At 35.9% G+C, this 18,169-nt stretch overlaps 1 protein-coding gene across 1 annotated transcript in view; it reads right to left on the bottom strand.

Annotated features, from left to right (window-relative positions):
• zftraf1 (zinc finger TRAF-type containing 1) overlaps positions 1–18,169 on the bottom strand; it is a 43,779-nt gene that overhangs the window by 13,152 nt on the left and 12,458 nt on the right. Inside the window, exons 2-3 of the mRNA XM_028817462.2 lie at positions 9,000–9,238; positions 8,635–8,846 (exon numbers count right to left, since the gene is read on the bottom strand). Of these exons, the coding sequence (XP_028673295.1) occupies positions 8,635–8,846; positions 9,000–9,238 (451 nt within the window). The remainder of the gene's footprint in view (positions 1–8,634; positions 8,847–8,999; positions 9,239–18,169) is intronic.

Consider the following 18,169-nt stretch of genomic DNA (forward strand, 5'->3'; position numbering starts at 1 on the left):
ATGGCACTCAGCTGTTAAAATGGAAATCCCTTGTTTTTGAGGCAATATTGAATCAGGGGAAATGTAAAGAGGTGGAGAACGAGAGGGTGGGGTCCCCTTAGACCCCAAGTAAGCAGAGGGACACTTTGAATTGTTGTAGATGGGTGTGTGACAATAAAGAGGAGAACATGGTGGGGTGGGAGAGATGAGAGTGAAGTCTCGCAGCATGGAGCAGAGTGGTAGAACTGAAGCAAAGCCAAGCATGGAGAAATAAGAGCTGTGTTTTTAACAGGCCACTTATCCTAGTTGTGTGTGTGTGCAAATCTCCCCAGCGTATCGCGCAGCTTGAACCCACAGATCTAGTCAATAACTATACTGATATTAGGACTAATTTAAATCAACAATTGAAGAACATCAAGTTACTGTATACTTGTTTAAAATATAACTAGAATTAGTATAGGCACAAATCAGCCAATTCTCAAATGCAAAGTATCACAAAAAAAATTAACACATATTGAAGGAATATTCCACCCAACAGAAGAAAACTGCTCGTCACCATTTGTTTCATCATGTTCAACACAAGATGGCAGCCTACGGTAAATATGATTTTGAATTCCTGCAAAACACTGTGCATCTTCTGTCCAATCCCAGCGTAATGTAATATAGATTAAAACTGATCATGAATCGAACCAAGTTTCCTTCATGCCAAGTCTTAAAGGATGACTAAACAAACTGTTAGTTATTTACACATCACTTTTCTTTAGATGAGAAAACTGTCAAACATTCAACATACTTCATGAACCAAGAGATTTCACAACTAATGCAGGTTCCTAAAATTCCATTTTCAATGCGTCCATTCGAAAAACTGAATTGAAGTGAAAGGATTGATAAAAATGCCCACATCATTTAATCTAGTGGGGCTCTAATATATACAAACACATTTTCAACCAGTTTTATACTGTACACATGTATAATTATACTGTAGATTTCTTATCCAAGTCTATATAAGACTAGGAATGGCTTTCTCTATTTAGAGTGGCTAAAGTGTGTACACACACAATCGTTTGCATTTGCAGTGACTTACAGAATATTTATCCAAAAGAAATCCACAACAAGGTCTCTTACAGGGTCTCAACTTTTATAACTAATCTGACCTATGTTGTAGTATCAGTGTCAGTCAGTGTTTCATTAAATTGCCCTATAGTGGGACTGAAGCCCATCCAGGCCTAATTCTTGACAACTGTAAATTGCAAAACATTTGTTTTCAAATACCTTGTAAACAAGAGAAAAACATTGAATTCATAGCTAGGAAGTCTATTATTTGTAGATTTGTAAATGTAAATTTTTAATTAATGATTAGAGAATCTAATCTGTGGGAGGGCGGCACGGTGGCGCAGTGGTAGCGCTGCTGCCTCGCAGTTAGGAGACCCGGGTTCGCTTCCTGGGTCCTCCCTGCGTGGAGTTGGCATGTTCTCCCCGTGTCTGCATGAGTTTCCTCCCACAGTCCAAAGACATGCAGGTTAGGTGGATTGGCGATTCTAAATTGGCCCTAGTGTGTGCTTGGTGTGTGGGTGTGTTTGTGTGTGTCCTGCGGTGGGTTGGCACCCTGCCCAGGATTGGTTCCTGCCTTGTGCCCTGTGTTGGCTGGGATTGGCTCCAGCAGACCCCCGTGACCCTGTGTTCGGATTCAGCGGGTTGGAAAATGGATGGATGGATGGAAAATCTGTGGGAATCTACTATTTGTACTTTGTATAATGTTTAAACTCTGTTTTTATGAAGATTTTCCAGTTAGAAAGTTTTTAAAGACATTATGTGGCTTGCAGATTTATTTTCTAAAATTACCCTTTGCTAAAATGTTTATGGCATCTTCAGGATATGAGCAACAGGTTCACATTCCAAAACATCACATTTAAAAGTTGACTTCTAAGCCTTTTACATTTCAGTTTCATATAAAACTAGATTAATTTCACTTTTTTTTTTTTTTTTTTAATTTGCAGGCTGCATACAGATACAGAGCTGCACTTCTCCAATGTTTAACATTTTATCTTTGTTTGGAATGCAGTTCAAATTATCAGTATTTCTAAAATGACTAAACCAACTAGCAGATTTCACTTGACTTTAACATATTAGTTAGTTTAAAATGTTTTTGTTTTGCACACTAAGATAAGATACTTGGGGAGCATGGAGGTCCAATGGTTAACATTGCTGACAAACAGCTGCAAACACCTTGGTTCCAATCCATGCACAGAAAAATGTCTATGTGAATTTTGCTTATTATTACACAATATTTACCCTGGGCTAATCACAACAACATACAGTTGGAGCACAAGCAAGTCAAGTGGTTTGTTTGCTCATGGATACACTGTGACACAAATGCAGAAATTGAACTGGCCACCTTGAGGTTTAAAGTCTAATACCTTAGCCACTTCACCAGGAATCTTCAATCATTGTACAGGAAGACTACAGTTTTTTGTCCCAACCAAATTGCTAATTAGAAGACTGTCCTTGTGGATAATTGTATTTAATGATATTACCTAATTTTAATTACCTAAATTGTAGAGTTTCCTTTTCTGAGAGCATTATCCACACATTTTGTGAACCAGAACAGATTTGTGCTTCACAATGCCCCCCTTTTCTCTCTCATATATTTCTAAACATTTTGGTAACACAGAGGCTTCATGATACACACTCAAAACTAAGTTAGCTGGAGAGCTGATGGTTTCTTTGTTACTTGTATTTTAGTATTAACAGTGGCTGGTTAAGAAAACAGGAAACAATTAAAACCTAAATACGGCTATTTAAAACTAAGAAGCTTCTAAATTACAGTAAGCTGCCCTAATTTGGGTTCAACTGGTGTGGCAGGCACAAGATGGTCCATCTGATCATTTTTGCTGCAGACACCTATTGGTTTGCTCTAAGTAAAACAAGAGTAATTTTCTATACAAAATATGGTGCAAAAATGTGGGGTTTTTTTTGGGAGAAAAGAGAGACCCCACAAAGCTCAACGTCTTGCATAACCAGACATCAACACGCATTGAACGGAATATCAAATGTAGGTGGGTTCTCATATCAATGAGTGAGGATGCACAAAAAAAAAAAAAAAAAAAAAAATGATTTCAAAGCGTTGCTTACTAATTCTTATAAACATAATAGGCAATTAAGGGTTCTGAATTCATAACAAACAAGTTAACTAAAATTAAGCCCAAAATAGGGATCAAAGGTGGAGTTCAATGCTAGTTTGACTTATGGACAAAAATACCATTTGATTAAAAACCTGAAAGGGAGAGAGGAAGGTGGTAAGTGGAAAGTTAAAAAAAAAAAAAACTTTTTAAAGGACACAAAGTGCAGCAATGTTTCAAAACAAAATAATTATCTGGCAGCAAACAGAGAAACTACATGTCAACAAGGGTACAAAATTCTGGTAGTATTTGATCAGAACAAACAGAGAAGGTGGATGTTTGGGAGTTCCTCTTAGTAGATTTTTATGGCCGGATAGGGGTAATAAATGGCATTCATAAGACACTAAGAACAAGGCAACAACTGCAAACGTGGCACATCTCAGAAAACTATGCACTAACATTTTTACATCTAGAAGCTAAAGTTAGTACCATCAATTGAGTATTTATATTTATTTTGCTTTTAAATGAAACTTGCTAACATTGACTTAATATAACTGCCAAGGTTTCTTAAATTTTGTAATGCTTCACTGTTTCATTGAGAGTTTTGTTCTGCTTTTCCCTCACTGTAGTGCAGTACCAGTACACCCTGCATTCTCATACGTTTTCATCATATAGCATGGCCCTACTTTTCCCCATTCAGTTTAGTTCCTTTAACTTAATAACGTAGAAAGAAATTTAAATTATTTGTTCATTATTACATGTAAAAATTTTTAACATTAAGTGAAAACTTCTCACAAACAGTCAATTATATTTGTAAAAAGTGTTGTACATATTTTTATTTAGGACCACTGGAGATAGTATGCACAATCTGTTAACTGTCAGCAGGGACAATCACTTCAGTAACATTGATTTTCATGGTATGCAGAGACCCTAGCCATGGTTGTGGTACATGATAAATTGGTCATTGATAGGAGTTTACTGTACAAGTGAAACATTCTACTGAGGCACAGGACATGGGTCAGGTTGCAGCAACAATATTTTATAAGCAATAATGAACAAACATGAGTCCATCATACAGCTGATCTCATCTGGCAGTATCAATGTAGCAACATGATATAACTCATTTAGGCATTCCAAAAGTCCGCTCTGAATACAAGCTTGCTGACTATAGGTAGTTGTCTTTTCATCTTGTGTCTTTTTGGTAAAATGCTTTTGTACATGCCTGGTGACAGTGCCTGAAGATGGAATGTGGTAATCTGGCTGCTGAAAGCCTTTGCCATCAACCATGACTAACAGTAACAATCCTCTTTCATCAACATACACACAAATCTGAGTGATTTTCTTTCTGCTTGTCGTTATATGCTTACTTTGTATATCGTAATGTTTGTATATGTATTCCTCTGGTACTTCACGCTGTTTTCTGTGAAGTTCTACACCATTTCACTAAAAATGCTCTCAAACTGAGCCATGTTTAGACTTCCTTCATTTTTAGGGAAGCCATCTCTTTTGCTTTAGAAAGTAAAATGATCTGATGTGTAACTTAAATGCTGCCTTTATGTACATCTGTTTAAATGAACATCTTGTTTCATGGTTAATTTTTATCAGTTGTAATAATAATAATTATTTGCATTTATATAGCACTTTTCTCACTTCTCAAGGCGCTCAGAAATTGCAGGTTAAGGGCCTTGCTCAAGGGCCCAACACAGCAGAGTCCCTATTGGCATTTATGGGATTCGAACCATCAACCTTCGGATTGCCAGTGCAGATCCCTAGCCTCAGAGCCACCACTCCACCCTAGCTATGTAGCAAGTCAATTTATCAACACAAATCTTATTATATAAAATTTGTGTATTATATAATGGTAAGATTATTCAACTCAACTTAAAATGTTCAAGTTAGTTAATAGAAAAATACTAAAAATGGGTAATATCCCTTTTCCAACTATTGTATATATTTACTTAATTTTATCTTTGTGCTTTGTCGTAAATAAAATCAAAGGGGAGTTGCGAGTGAAAATGCCTGTTGCAAGGTTTAGTCATGCAGTGACTTCGATTCCCAGAAAGGAGAATGACATCAAACAATCAAGCGCGGGCCTAAAACCTGCAAGTCCTGCCTTAAGATCATTCTTTTTGAATTACCTATATACTTGGGTATAAGTCTGGGTCTTGAAACCTGAAAAATCGATCATAAAATCAGACCCTGACTTATACGCCCATTCAAAAATATGACACTTAAATTTTTTTTCCTTTCTTGTTCCCACCAATCTCACACCAGTTTCTCAGAAACATCGAATTTTGTTGCAGCAAGCGCAGTTACCAATTTCTTTCACACTCCAACGACTATTAATTTAAAACCAGCTTCATATTTTCTTCTGATCGAATGCTCCATCATAGATAAGGGATGCTCTTATGATAAAGGTTTATGAGGGTGTGAGACCAAACAAAAAACAGTGGAAACATTGCTTTGGAATAGTTCAGGTATTACTGTGTGGCCACATAGGAACAATACATAGAAAAAGGTAGTGTGCTCCGTGGTTACTCTCTCAGGTGGGCGTTAGCATATCATAAACTCTTGGACCAATAGTGTGAGTTTTCCGCATTCAACTTATACAATCGACATTATAAAATACCGTAAATTATAAGGTAAAATCAAGCCCCGACATATACATGGGAGAACATACACGCGAGTATATATGGTTATTTACTGCGATAGAAAAGGAGGAAGGGAGTGAAGGATTCATACTATGGAAATTATCTGCTGGATCAGAACAGATTATTCAATGGTTATAGTGAAGGAAACTTCCATAGTTCAGGAAAATGAAAAAGTAAATAAAAGAACATCTCTCAGGACTAAGGACGCAATCTACATACAACACACCCTGTATGGCTGAAACTTCCAAGATACTGCTAAAATTTATACTTGTTTTTGGGTTTCTGAGTCCCTATTCTTTCTTTGAATCAATACGGATTTCTTTGGAGACATTACAAGAGACAGATAAAAACATATAAACAATAATCTAATATATTGTTTTTGTGAACCTAACTAAAATAGGGGTTTTGTTAGAGTACAAATTTTTTTTGACCTGTTCACTAACATGGCCTTCCTCTTGTAGCCTAGCTCACCATTTAAATATTTGGTAGCATGTATTAAATGAAAGCTAGTACAGTGACAGCTACAAATAAAGTGGTTCAATATCAAAAAATTTGAAATAAATTCTACAAAGGAGCCAAAGGATGACCATCTCACTGCATGCACTAGCAAGACTACATGTTTCAGAAATAGAAATATTTCCTCTCAAATTCAAAATTTAGTTTTGATACCTTTCTAGTACCAAAAGCATATTTATTTACAGGCTGGTCTCGTGTCAAGGCATTCCTTAGACATGAACGAGCACATAAACATCCTTTATCCTTTTGTTTTTTTTTCTGACAAGTACAAGCAAGCATCTAGACAGGAAGGTGTCCATTTACCGAGAACAACCCCAACCATTCAAGAACAGTTTAGTGACAAACTATGCCTTTTCCAGCATAATGGAGAATGGTGACATAAGGCAAAAGTGATAACTAAGTGGCTCGGGGAACAAAACATCGAAATTTTGGGTCCAAGGCCAGGAAACTCCCAAAACCTTAATCCCATTGAGAACTTGTGGTCAATCCTCAAGAGGAGGGTGGACAAACAAAAACCCACAAATTCTGACAAACTCCAAGCATTGATTATGCAAGAATGGGCTGCCATCAGGCCCAGAAGTTGACTGACAGCATGCCAGGGCGAATTGCAGAGATCTTGAAAAAGAAGGGCCAACACTGCAAATATTGACTCTTTGCATAAACTTAATGTAATTGTCAATAAAAGCCTTTGAAATTCATGAAATGCTTGTAATTATACTTCAGTATACCATAGAAACATCTGACAAAAAGATATAAAACCACTGAAGCAGCAAACTTTGTAAAAAACAACACTTGTGTCATTCTCAAAACCTTTGGCCATGACTGTACAATAAAAAGTAATTTCAGTTGACCAGTACAAATCTAGTAGAGCAGAAATTTTACATATCGACTTGTGGCAAAGGTGGTATGCAGTTACAGTGCCATGTAAGTCACTGGAATCGTCTGTATGAGCCATTCAACTGCCTATGTTTATTAATAGAGATTGCATGGCTTTGTGCTTTATTTTATGTACCTTTTAACAAGAGGTGCCTTAGGTAGGCAGTGTGGTGTAGTGGTTAAGGTTTTGGACTTCAAACCCCGAGGTTCAAATCCCGCTACTGACACTTTGTGACCATGAGCAAGTCACTTGAACTTCCTGTGCTCCAATTGGAAAAACAAATGTAACCAATTGTATCATAAATGTTGTAAGTCATCATGAATAAAGGCGTCGGCCAAATAAGTAAATGTAAACACACCTGAACTCAATAATTTGGAGGGGTGTCCACATACTTTTGGCTATATACCTTTTTCTCTATTTTATCTATTTCATTGATCACTCCTACCTCTTTCTTTTATGTGGACTTATTCCCTGGACACTTTTTACTGTTTTTTATCAGTATGCTGCTGCTGGAGTATGTGAATTTCCCCTTGGGATTAATAAAGTATCTATCTATATAGTACACTACATAAATTTGCAACTTGTCACTAATTATACAGATCTGGTACAGGATTTTATACTTACTGTCATATGATTTCATAGTTGGTAATGTTATGGCTTCACAATTACAAGAGGCTGTGTTTATATGCCAACCAAGTCACTATCTGCATGTGTCTGCACATTTTGTGTCTAGCGTGTTTTTTTTCTCCTGATTTTCATACCATAACCAAAAGTTGTGTGCGAGTTAGATGAATTGTAAATTTTAAACATATTCAACCTAGAGTGTCTGTGTTTACTGAGCGCATGAGTTGATACCTGCTTTACGCCCAAAACTGCCAGGATAACCTAAAGCTCCCTAGAACCCTGAAATTTCTTAAGCTGTTGCAAGAATGTATGGATGTGTTTTCTGTTTACAAATACAAAAAAGTAATTATCTAAAAGGGAAAAAAGTTTAATTTAGAAGACACTGAGAAAAGTGAAAAATGGTGAATATGATATTGCATTTTAGAATTAAAATCCAGTATTTGCAATAGACACAAATGACAATCTGGATTTTGACAAAGTAGACTAATTAACAAAAATTACTTACTTTAGCTAGCACCACAGACTATGATCAGATCACACAATGAGATTGCAACGCTAAACGTGCCAACTGTTTCACAGACAGATATTATTAAGCTTATGATAATTTAAGAAAAATAATCCATGCGTGTTTTATGCAAAATTAATAGCAAATATGTTTTTCATATCCTTCAGGTAGAACTGGTATAGCAGGTTTTATGAAATTAAGTGTTTAACAACTTGACTCCACCTTGCTTATTTTCTAGTGTGCTTTTTATGTTCAATCGGTTGGGCATTTATATCTACTGCAGTTGAACTCTCATTATTAGATAAGGGCCACACTCAACTTGTAGGTTTAGCTGGGGGTGTAATTATCTCCATCTGCCCTCACCTGTAAAGCCGATTTTCTCGAAGCAAAGCAGACTGAAGATACCATTGTAGAGCTGCATTTCTTTGCGGTGTGACTGGTCCATCTCATCCAAAATGCCCATCAGCTCATTGCCAGTCTTTGTGGGGTGGCTGCACTCTGCCTCGTGAACAGTCAGCTCATGAAAAGGTCCCTGCCAAGGGCAGCCAATCCGTTTGTACTTGCATTGTGTTACCCTGCAATAATTGGTGGGGAAAGACAGTCAAAAAAAAAAAAAAAAAAAAAATACAATTGCTCCTGAATACCAAATCATGATAACTATTCCCACTGTTTTGTACACCTTCCCCCCCCTGCTGCTGCACCTTGTCCACAGCCTTACAATACTCTACCTGTCCTGACACTCCTCTTTCTGATGTCTTTCAAGTACGCTGCGAGGGAACTGTTTTAAACAGAAGCCACATTCACAAGGCAACTCGCTCACTGCTTTCTCCACTGCCAGGTTACGGCAGCACAGGCTCTTGCTGATCTCACAGCGACAGTTTGGACAGGTGGCCTGTTCCTCCTTCAATCGAGCGTCTGCCAGCAGATGGATGAAACATCCTGCACACATTAGATGCCCATTTGTACACTACAGAGGCAGACAAAGAAACATACCACATTAAGCACTGTACCCCTCAAACAAACTGCTCACCTCATATAAGTACACACAGTAAGCTAAAAATGAAATGAAACATCTGAATGGTGGTGGTTTTATTGTGCCCCTCCATGTTTATATACATGTATTTATACATACATATACAAATAGCGCCTTCCATCATCCTCATGCATGGGGCAGTTTATTTAATTCAAGTCGTGCAGGTGTCCCGTTTGTACTTTAAAGCCTACTTCAACGATTCATCACCCATGAAGTACATTTTCTAAACACCTGCTTAAGAAAGGTAAACTTTACCAGACATAATTATACAGCACTGTGCAAAAGGCAGAGTCCACCAATAAAATTACTTTTAAAGCTAGTCATCTCACCATGTGAAAACACATTAAAATAAATCAAAATAAATAATGACAATGCAAACAGCAACAAGAATCTCTCATGTTTTTAAAACAAGTCATTTTTGGGTGGCCTCTCTTAAAAATTCAAAAATGGAAGAAGAAATCTGCTTTGCATACTTCTGTATAATATTTCTAAGCAATCCTAGGCAAAAATTTACAAGCTTATTGCAGGATATTTTACATCTTCTCTTGACTTTGGCACCTTCTTGTTCTTTTCCCTTTCTAGATTATCCAACATGGCTTCACATATATATTGATGTCATGGCTCTGAGGTGACCAGTATAATGCGGTTAGTGTTCCATTTGTAGACTGCAAGTTGGTCTAATTTTGTTGGAGAATGTTACAATGATGAAAGATGGTTTATACCAATTAACTAGCTCCCTCCCTCAAAATTACAGCATGATGAATCAAAACCTGCTTATAATTTATCAGCTGTCACCATTTCACTGATTTAATTCACCAGTGACCAGTTAAATATTGATCAAGAGATTAACTATGGTTATTATACCGTTTAAGAACAGAGATACCGTGAAATATCACACAATCATACATTGTGCCATATTGCACATGTACAGTGAGTCACGCACAATGGTTTTTCCATGCCATGTCAAGTAAACTTTCGTGAGCCCATAAAAATCATATATTGTATGCCTGCCTCTGATTGGCTGTCATTACAACTGAACTGTTAAATGTGAAAGGGAGCCTGGCTTTAAAATTACCACCTAAGGGAAAGAGAAAAAAAGTTTTAAGTGTCCCCTATATTGATCCTGCTTGAAATTTCTTTATAAAAAATTGAACAACACAGCTTGAAAATCCAGTCTGTTGTTCACAGATTACTGCTTTTTGATGGAAAATTTCAATTTTATGTCTGTTAAAGTGTGTTATCCATTTCCAAATATCTCCTTGACATACCCTGGCATTACAGTTAACATCCAATACACCCATTTATTAAGAACCACCAGACCTGGTTCAATTAATCTCTACCTCGTTAATTTGAAATCACAAGTGCTTTATGTAGAATTTAAACAGGTGGAACAGCTGCAAGTCTGAGAAACAGATTAGGAAACAAATTTGTGTTGCGGCCAACTCACAAGATATCAATAAGATTTTGGAAAAACAAACTGTTACTTTTTAATGTATCAATTAAATATATTTGAAGAGCAAATAAAAGTCTACTGCTCAGATTACTAGTTTTAAAAAAATAACTTTCTTGGGTGCTGTAAAAACACAGTGCTATAAGGGTTAAGCAAACATATCATGAGAGAATGTTGCCCAATCAGAAGAGCCTCAGATTCTATACCATAAGGTTATTTAGCTACCACTACAACTACACTCTCTGTGGGACACCATCTGTTAGTGCTCACACTAGAGAAATGTTAAATTATATGTAATTTATTAGTGATTTTTAAATAAAGGCTTAAGTGAATTAAAATGCAACTGAAATAAAAAACAGCACTGGCAAGCAGAATGGGGAATCAGCCCAAACAAAGAAGTAAGCTTCTCTCATAAATTATACAAGTGCATCTAAATAAATTAAAATATCATTGAAAAGTAAATGTATTTCAGTAATTCAAAAAGTGAAACTCATACCTTATATAGATTCATTACACAGAGTAATATATGTCAAGCATTTATTTCTTTTCATTTTGTTGATTATGGCTTATAGCTAATGAAAACCCAAAATTCAGTATCTCAGAAAAATAGAATATTGTGAAAAAGTTCAATATTGTAGACTCATGGTGTCATACTCCACTCAGCTAATTAACCCTAAACACCTACAAAAGTTGTCCCAGGCCTTTACATGGTCTCTCAGTCTGGTTCAGTAGGCCACACAATTATGAAGACTGCTGACTTGACAGTTGTCCAGAAGACAGTCACTGACACCATCCACAAGGAGGGTAAGCAACAAAACGTCATTGCTAAAGAAGCTGGCTGTTCACAGAGTGCTGTATCCAAGCATATTAATGGAAAGTTGAGTGGAAGGAAAAAATGTGGCAGAAAAAAGGTGCACAAGCAACAGGGATTAGCGCAGCTTTGAGAGGATTATGAAGCACAGCCCATTCAAGGAATTTGGGGGAGATGTACATGGGCTACAACTGTCGCATTCCTTGTGGCAAGCCAGTCTTGAACCAGAGATGTCGTCAGAAGCGGCTTACCTGGGCTAAGGAGAAAATGGACTGGACTGTTGCTTAGTGGTCCAAAGTCCTCTTTTCAGATGAAAGTAAATTTTACATTTCATTTGGAAATCAAGGTCCCAGAGACTGGTGGAAGAGTGGAGAGGCACAGAATCCAAGTTGCTTGAGGTCTAGTGTGATGTTTCCACAGTCCGTGATGATTTGGGGTACCATGTCATCCGCTGGTATTGGTCCACTGTGTTTTATCAAGTCCCAAATCTGCACAGCCGTCTACCAGGAAATTTGAGAGCACTTCATGCATCCCTCTGCTGACAAGCTTTATGGAGATGCCGATTTCATTTTCCAGTAGGACTTGGCATCTGCCCACGCTGCCAAAAGTACCAATACCTGGTTTAATGACCATGGTATCACTGTGCTTGATTGGCCAGTAAACTTGCCTGATCTAAACCCCACACAGAATCTATGGAATATTGTCAAAATGAGAGACACCAGACCCAACAATGCAGACGAGTTGAAGGCCGCTATCAAAGCATCCTGAGCTTATATAACACCTCAACAGTGCTACAGGCTGATCGACTCTTTGCCACGTTCAATTGATGCAGTAATTCATGCAAAGGAGCCCAACCAAGTATTGAATGTGTACATGGACATACTTTTCAGTAGGCCAACATTTCTGTATTAAAAATCATTTTTTTATTGGTCTTATTTAAATATTCTAATTTCTGAGATACGGAATTTTGAGCTTTCATTACATGTAGGCCATAATCAGCAAAATGAAAAAGAAATAAACGTTGAAATATATCACTCTGTGTATAATGAATCTATATAATATGAGTGTCACATATTGAACTGATTTACTGAAATAAATTAACTTTGATAATATCCTAATTCATTGAGATGCACCTATATAACAATTATTGTTTATGTATAACAGGTCAGCTGTTTAGATAAATAACTAAAGTTAGTCTGAAAAATAAACCAAGTATACTATTAAAAAGTTATTTTAAAACAGGTTTTCATTATATTAAAATTTTAAGAAACTTTTTTTCCAACAGTACATTAAATATTAAAAGGAGTTTCATGAAATACTTGACTACACCTGCCTCTATGTACTGCTAAGACTGTATTGGCAGAGTGCTGCACAATTTTATATTGATTCCTAGAGGCTCATAAGTCTGCTGTCACTTTTTTATAGACCTGAAAGCATTACAAGACAAAAATAACTTCTGGCTGACACAGTACTTTGAACCACAGTTGTCTGGGTGTTTTTTTTTTTTTTTTAGGTTAAACACATTTATCTCTGGGTCAGAGTTAATTTTCCTCTGGGAATGCCAGTTTCCTCCCACATCCCAACATAAAAAAAGATTACAGTGACTAGCTCTTCTAAACTGATTGACTGAAAACACCGAGCATGGCTGTGCATGCTTGGTCATAGACCACAATACGTTCACTGTTGGGATCTGCCTTGTAACCACATGATGTTGTTCCATCATCAAGTGGGTTTCACTGGTGTAGTTTTAAAACAAGCCGCAAAGAGGTAAGAGAAAAAAATAAATCCACAAATAATTTACTTCAACAACAAAGAAAGTGAGGAGCAAAGTTTATGCATGATCAGTAGTTTTGAAGGAAAACTGCAAGCACTGAGTGGAATGAAAGTTCAGCTTTTGACTACAACATAAACCTGTTTTGGCATTTAGGCAAGTGAGTGTAAAAGGTTTTCTCCGTGTCACAAAAGGACTAGGCAGACAAAATTCACTTTAACTAAATGGTTTGTCGTGACAAAAATAACAATGTGAGCACTTCTAGTGATAACACACAATGAAAAGTTTTATCTGTTGAGCTCATTATTAATGATGAAGATCTAAAGAAATTTTAATTTTAATTCCTGTAATTAGGATAAATGCCTAATTACACAAACCATTTCTCAATGATCATGTTCTACCTTATAGTGAAGGAATTCTACTGAGCTGTCTCATGCAAACAGTAACATCAAAGTCAGTATCGGAGAGCTGAGTAACACATTTAATCCAATACTGTACTGAACCTTTTTTGTGAAATGAATGTTGTATGGTGAAGGAAACAAACCACATTGAAGACTTCTTAATTAAAATGTTCAGACTCGCAATGATGAATGCTGAATTAAACAATACATAAGACAGGAACTTGGACTACAAGTGCTTAATACAAATCTAAATTTGAACTGCAGATTCAAATTTTACCTCTCAGATGGAATTCCATAAAAACCAAAACTGACTGAACACCCAACAACTGGGACACTTGGACACTGAAATCGTTAACAGTACGAACTTCCAGGTATTGATTTAAACTCTTCATTGATTTGAACTTTGCCTCTTATGTCATTCTTTCAGAATCTGCAAGGAGTAATTAGGATTGGAACAGAAATCTGCATTGGAAAAGTAACACTAATTCAAACATGTGGTTTTAAAATTATTCAAATAATTATTGTTAAATCTACATGAATCCAAGTCTTTTTAAGTGGGATGCATACTGAACATGAGAACAAAAAAGGAAGAACAACAGAAAAGAGAAGATTGTCACCCAGACAATACATCTGTATTCTCAATGAACCTAGCAAGACCTCTGTGGACTGAACAAATGCCTAAAGCAGTTCTACACACATATTTGAAAAGACTAATTTTTACCATTATCTATATCGTTCCAATAAGTTTCTTAAAATAAGACTCTTTTCGAACACATTTCCTATTTTTTGCACCATCAGTTTTACTTTGATTAATTTTGCTCCACAGTAATATTGATTTTACATTACTTGATAGGATTATAGTATATTGTTCAAAGACTACCTAGTGTGAGTAACTACCAAATTATAACAGTAAAACAATGGTTTTCAAAAGTAGCAGATTTGAGAGGCAGCCATTTTAGATGATTAGCACAAGCGTAGCCCATGGTCTGCTTGTGCTGAGCTAGCCCTGTCTCTTTGCTTGAAGCGTCTGTCCACATGCAGATACGGCTGTACATGTGGGGAACTATAAAGTAGATATACCTAACACTCATACAAGCAACATAGCTAACAGTAACTATAGAGTGTAGCTGAACCAAAATAACAAACATAGGAATTTCCATGATAATATACAAAAGGTATACAGTAGTGATAAGAGACCCTAGTGTGACTTTCTGCCATTGTGGTTGAGATATGTTTTTAATACAAAGTAGCACAGTGAGCAGGCACCTGCTTTGGCGAGTGGCACAGGTGTAGCTCAGGTATGAAGAAACTATTTGGTCTGCTTGTGCCAAGCTAGTAAGTGTCTGTGCTTAAAGCAGCTTTGTATGTGCAGATAAAGCTGTATATGGGGGGCACTATGAAGCAGCTATATTAAAGTACAGATAAATTTACAAAATAAAACAAAAGGTATTAAATGTGTAAACAACGACTTGCTACAGATGACAATAGTTAACATTTTGATGACACTGAATAATCCAGGATGAGTACTGCATTGAATGCATAAACAATGGAAAAAATAAACACAAGTACACTGGACATTTTAATCACCAGATCTCAACCTGCATGAGCACTTTCAGGACAGATTTTGCATCTGCAATCATTATAATATTTACCACCACCATTACTGATTCATGGAATTTCAGTTTATTCAAAAAACGTTAACCCATTAAGAACTTTTTTAAACTTTAAATTAAGCAGTGTACATTTCCTTTCTCAGGAGGTCTGGACAACTTGAAGGGCTTCTCTTTCTTCTTCTTGTCATAGTATAGTCCAAAATATTATTTATTTATATATATATATATATATATATATATATATACATACATACATACATACATACATACATACACTTATTTTTGAGTAGTGTAGACTCTCCAAACTATGTACAATTGTTTTACTACCACAGGTCAAAGGCATGCTATGTTGTCAGGTTGATAGTTTCATCTGGACTATTTTTATACATAGTAGGTATAAAACAGAATGGATGGAATGAACACATTTTAGCTGGAATGTTACAAAAATGACCTCCAGTACTTAATATGTTACATAACATAAAAAAGGTAAAAACTGTGATATAATATCAGGACCCAAATGTCATGATATCGTATCATAATGTCCTTAGAAATTCCAAAATTAGGCTGTTACAATAGACTAGACATTAACAATAGTAAAGTCTGTAACAACTTATAGGCTTAAACGATACCTTTAAAGAAAACAGAAGGCACTATTTATTTAAATGAAATACATATTTCATTCAATATGCTATATAATACCTTTCACAGCAAACATTACTACAAGTAATTTTACAAAGCAAAACAGGACATACAAGATAATTACATTCAACTCCACAATAGCAATAAGTTGTGTCATATTACAAACCTATTCTACAAAATGCGGTAAACTGGTTGGACAAAGTATTTCTTTTTCAAATCATTACCAATATTACATCACTTTTCTTTTGCTTACTGCTGTCTGCCATTTCATTTACTGGAGAAATTAAGATGAAAAAGTACAGAATATAAAAGTATCCCTAATCCGAAATTTAAATATCCAAATCTTTTTGAGCATCAACATGATACCACCTATGTTCCCTGTAATAACATTTTATACATTTCCAGATTCCAAACTGATTTATTCATTCTGAGCTAGGAAGTGTGGGTTGTCCTCTGTAAAGCACCATGAAGCACCACACAATCAACGACTAGAATTGGGGGGACCCCACGAAGCAGCAAGCACCATTACGGACCAAAACTCAAAGCAATGAAATGCAATATAGACGCTGCGTGGCAGTTTTAATATGCTGCCAGACGTTTTGGAAGTGACATGCTAATGCCTGCACTATGCTTTAATGGAATGTCACTGCTTACAGTAAACTAAAGCACTTCCATTCTAGCTAAGTGCCCTTATTGCAATATGAGTGCAGTAAAGTGTCGCAAATACATTGTGAAAATTGGGAACTGCTGCAAATGGCCTTTTTTTGTTGATTTTTGCTAACTTAAAAAAAAAAAAAAATACCATGTTTTATGCATGTATTCCCACACCATACGAAAATGGAATATGGCGTCTTGTCTGGTTGGTTAATAGCTCCCAGCACAGAATGCTTGAGTGAGTGAAGATTGGCTAAGGTGACGTTCACACTACCAGGCTAAAGTGCCTCAAATCCAATTTTTTGCCTTAATGTGACACAAATATGACATTTTCAGGGCTTTGTGCACACAGAAATCTGATCTTTCCAAAGATCATCATATTCATCACTTTTGAGATTTAAAGTGTTTGTCACGTCAATGCACATTATAACAAGAGCTTGATAATATAAATTACTATACGTGCAAGTCGTATAATGCTGGTGCTGGTTGGCTGCATGTCCCAGAGATGACTTATTATGCATAAGCAAATATTCCAAAATCCATGTCTGGCCTCAGACATTTTGGATTAGGGATAGTTAACCTGTATTATGTATATTTAAAGGGGGAAATTATTTCTTATTTTACTGATATAATACTGTATTGTTTTTGCTATGTAAAAAAAAAAAAAAAAAAAAAAAAAAAAAAATTAGAAATCACTAGAAATAACCAATACTCAAAACTTTATTGTGTGATTAGATGCAAAAAAAACAAGTAGCCAGGCCACCTTAGCAGACTTTAACATCTTTATGTGACTTATAAATTTTGGTATAAATGAATTACAACAAGTAGAAAATATTTTTGATGTAATATTTATTATTCTTGTATCCTCTATTTCAATCTACTCAAGTACAGTATAAATGAATACAATACAAAAAACAACTTTTCTTGCCAAATAAACAAAGGACTGAGAATATATAACTATGGCCTAGGAAACTTTCCAACACAGAAATCAGAGCCAAACTCAAGACACTGACTAGCATATACACAAACAACCATGCTCTGTGGGTGGAAGCTGGAGACACAAGTCCCTCTCATATATGCAGAACGGCCACAGGAATGTTAGCAAACTGCTGGGTTAAAACCGTGTGCTAAAAAGATCAGAAGTGGTTAAATCAAGGCTAATAATGTGTGTAAAAGGTTGAACCAACTAACAAATGATTAAATGCTATAAACAGCAGAATAGATTTAATTTTGAAAAGTGATGTATAAAATGGTAATATGCTGCCAAACTCTTAGGCTATACTTGACAACAGAAAGGGAAAAAACAAAAACTTGAAATATAAAAAGCTATATTATTTTTATTACCATTGCACTCCGAGGGAACAATCCAGTTAATTTTTCTAGTTTTCATACTTTAAAAATATTTTCTTATTTTCCAATTTGTGTGTTTAATGTGTAAAATAAAAAAGGAAAAAAAATTGCATTTGATTGGTGTCTCGAATTCAAGTCTTTAGGTCAAACTCTGATGATTCTGAAAGTTCCATACC

Source organism: Erpetoichthys calabaricus, chromosome 13 (assembly GCF_900747795.2).
Source record: "Erpetoichthys calabaricus chromosome 13, fErpCal1.3, whole genome shotgun sequence".
NCBI classification, from domain to species: Eukaryota; Metazoa; Chordata; class Cladistia; order Polypteriformes; family Polypteridae; genus Erpetoichthys; species Erpetoichthys calabaricus.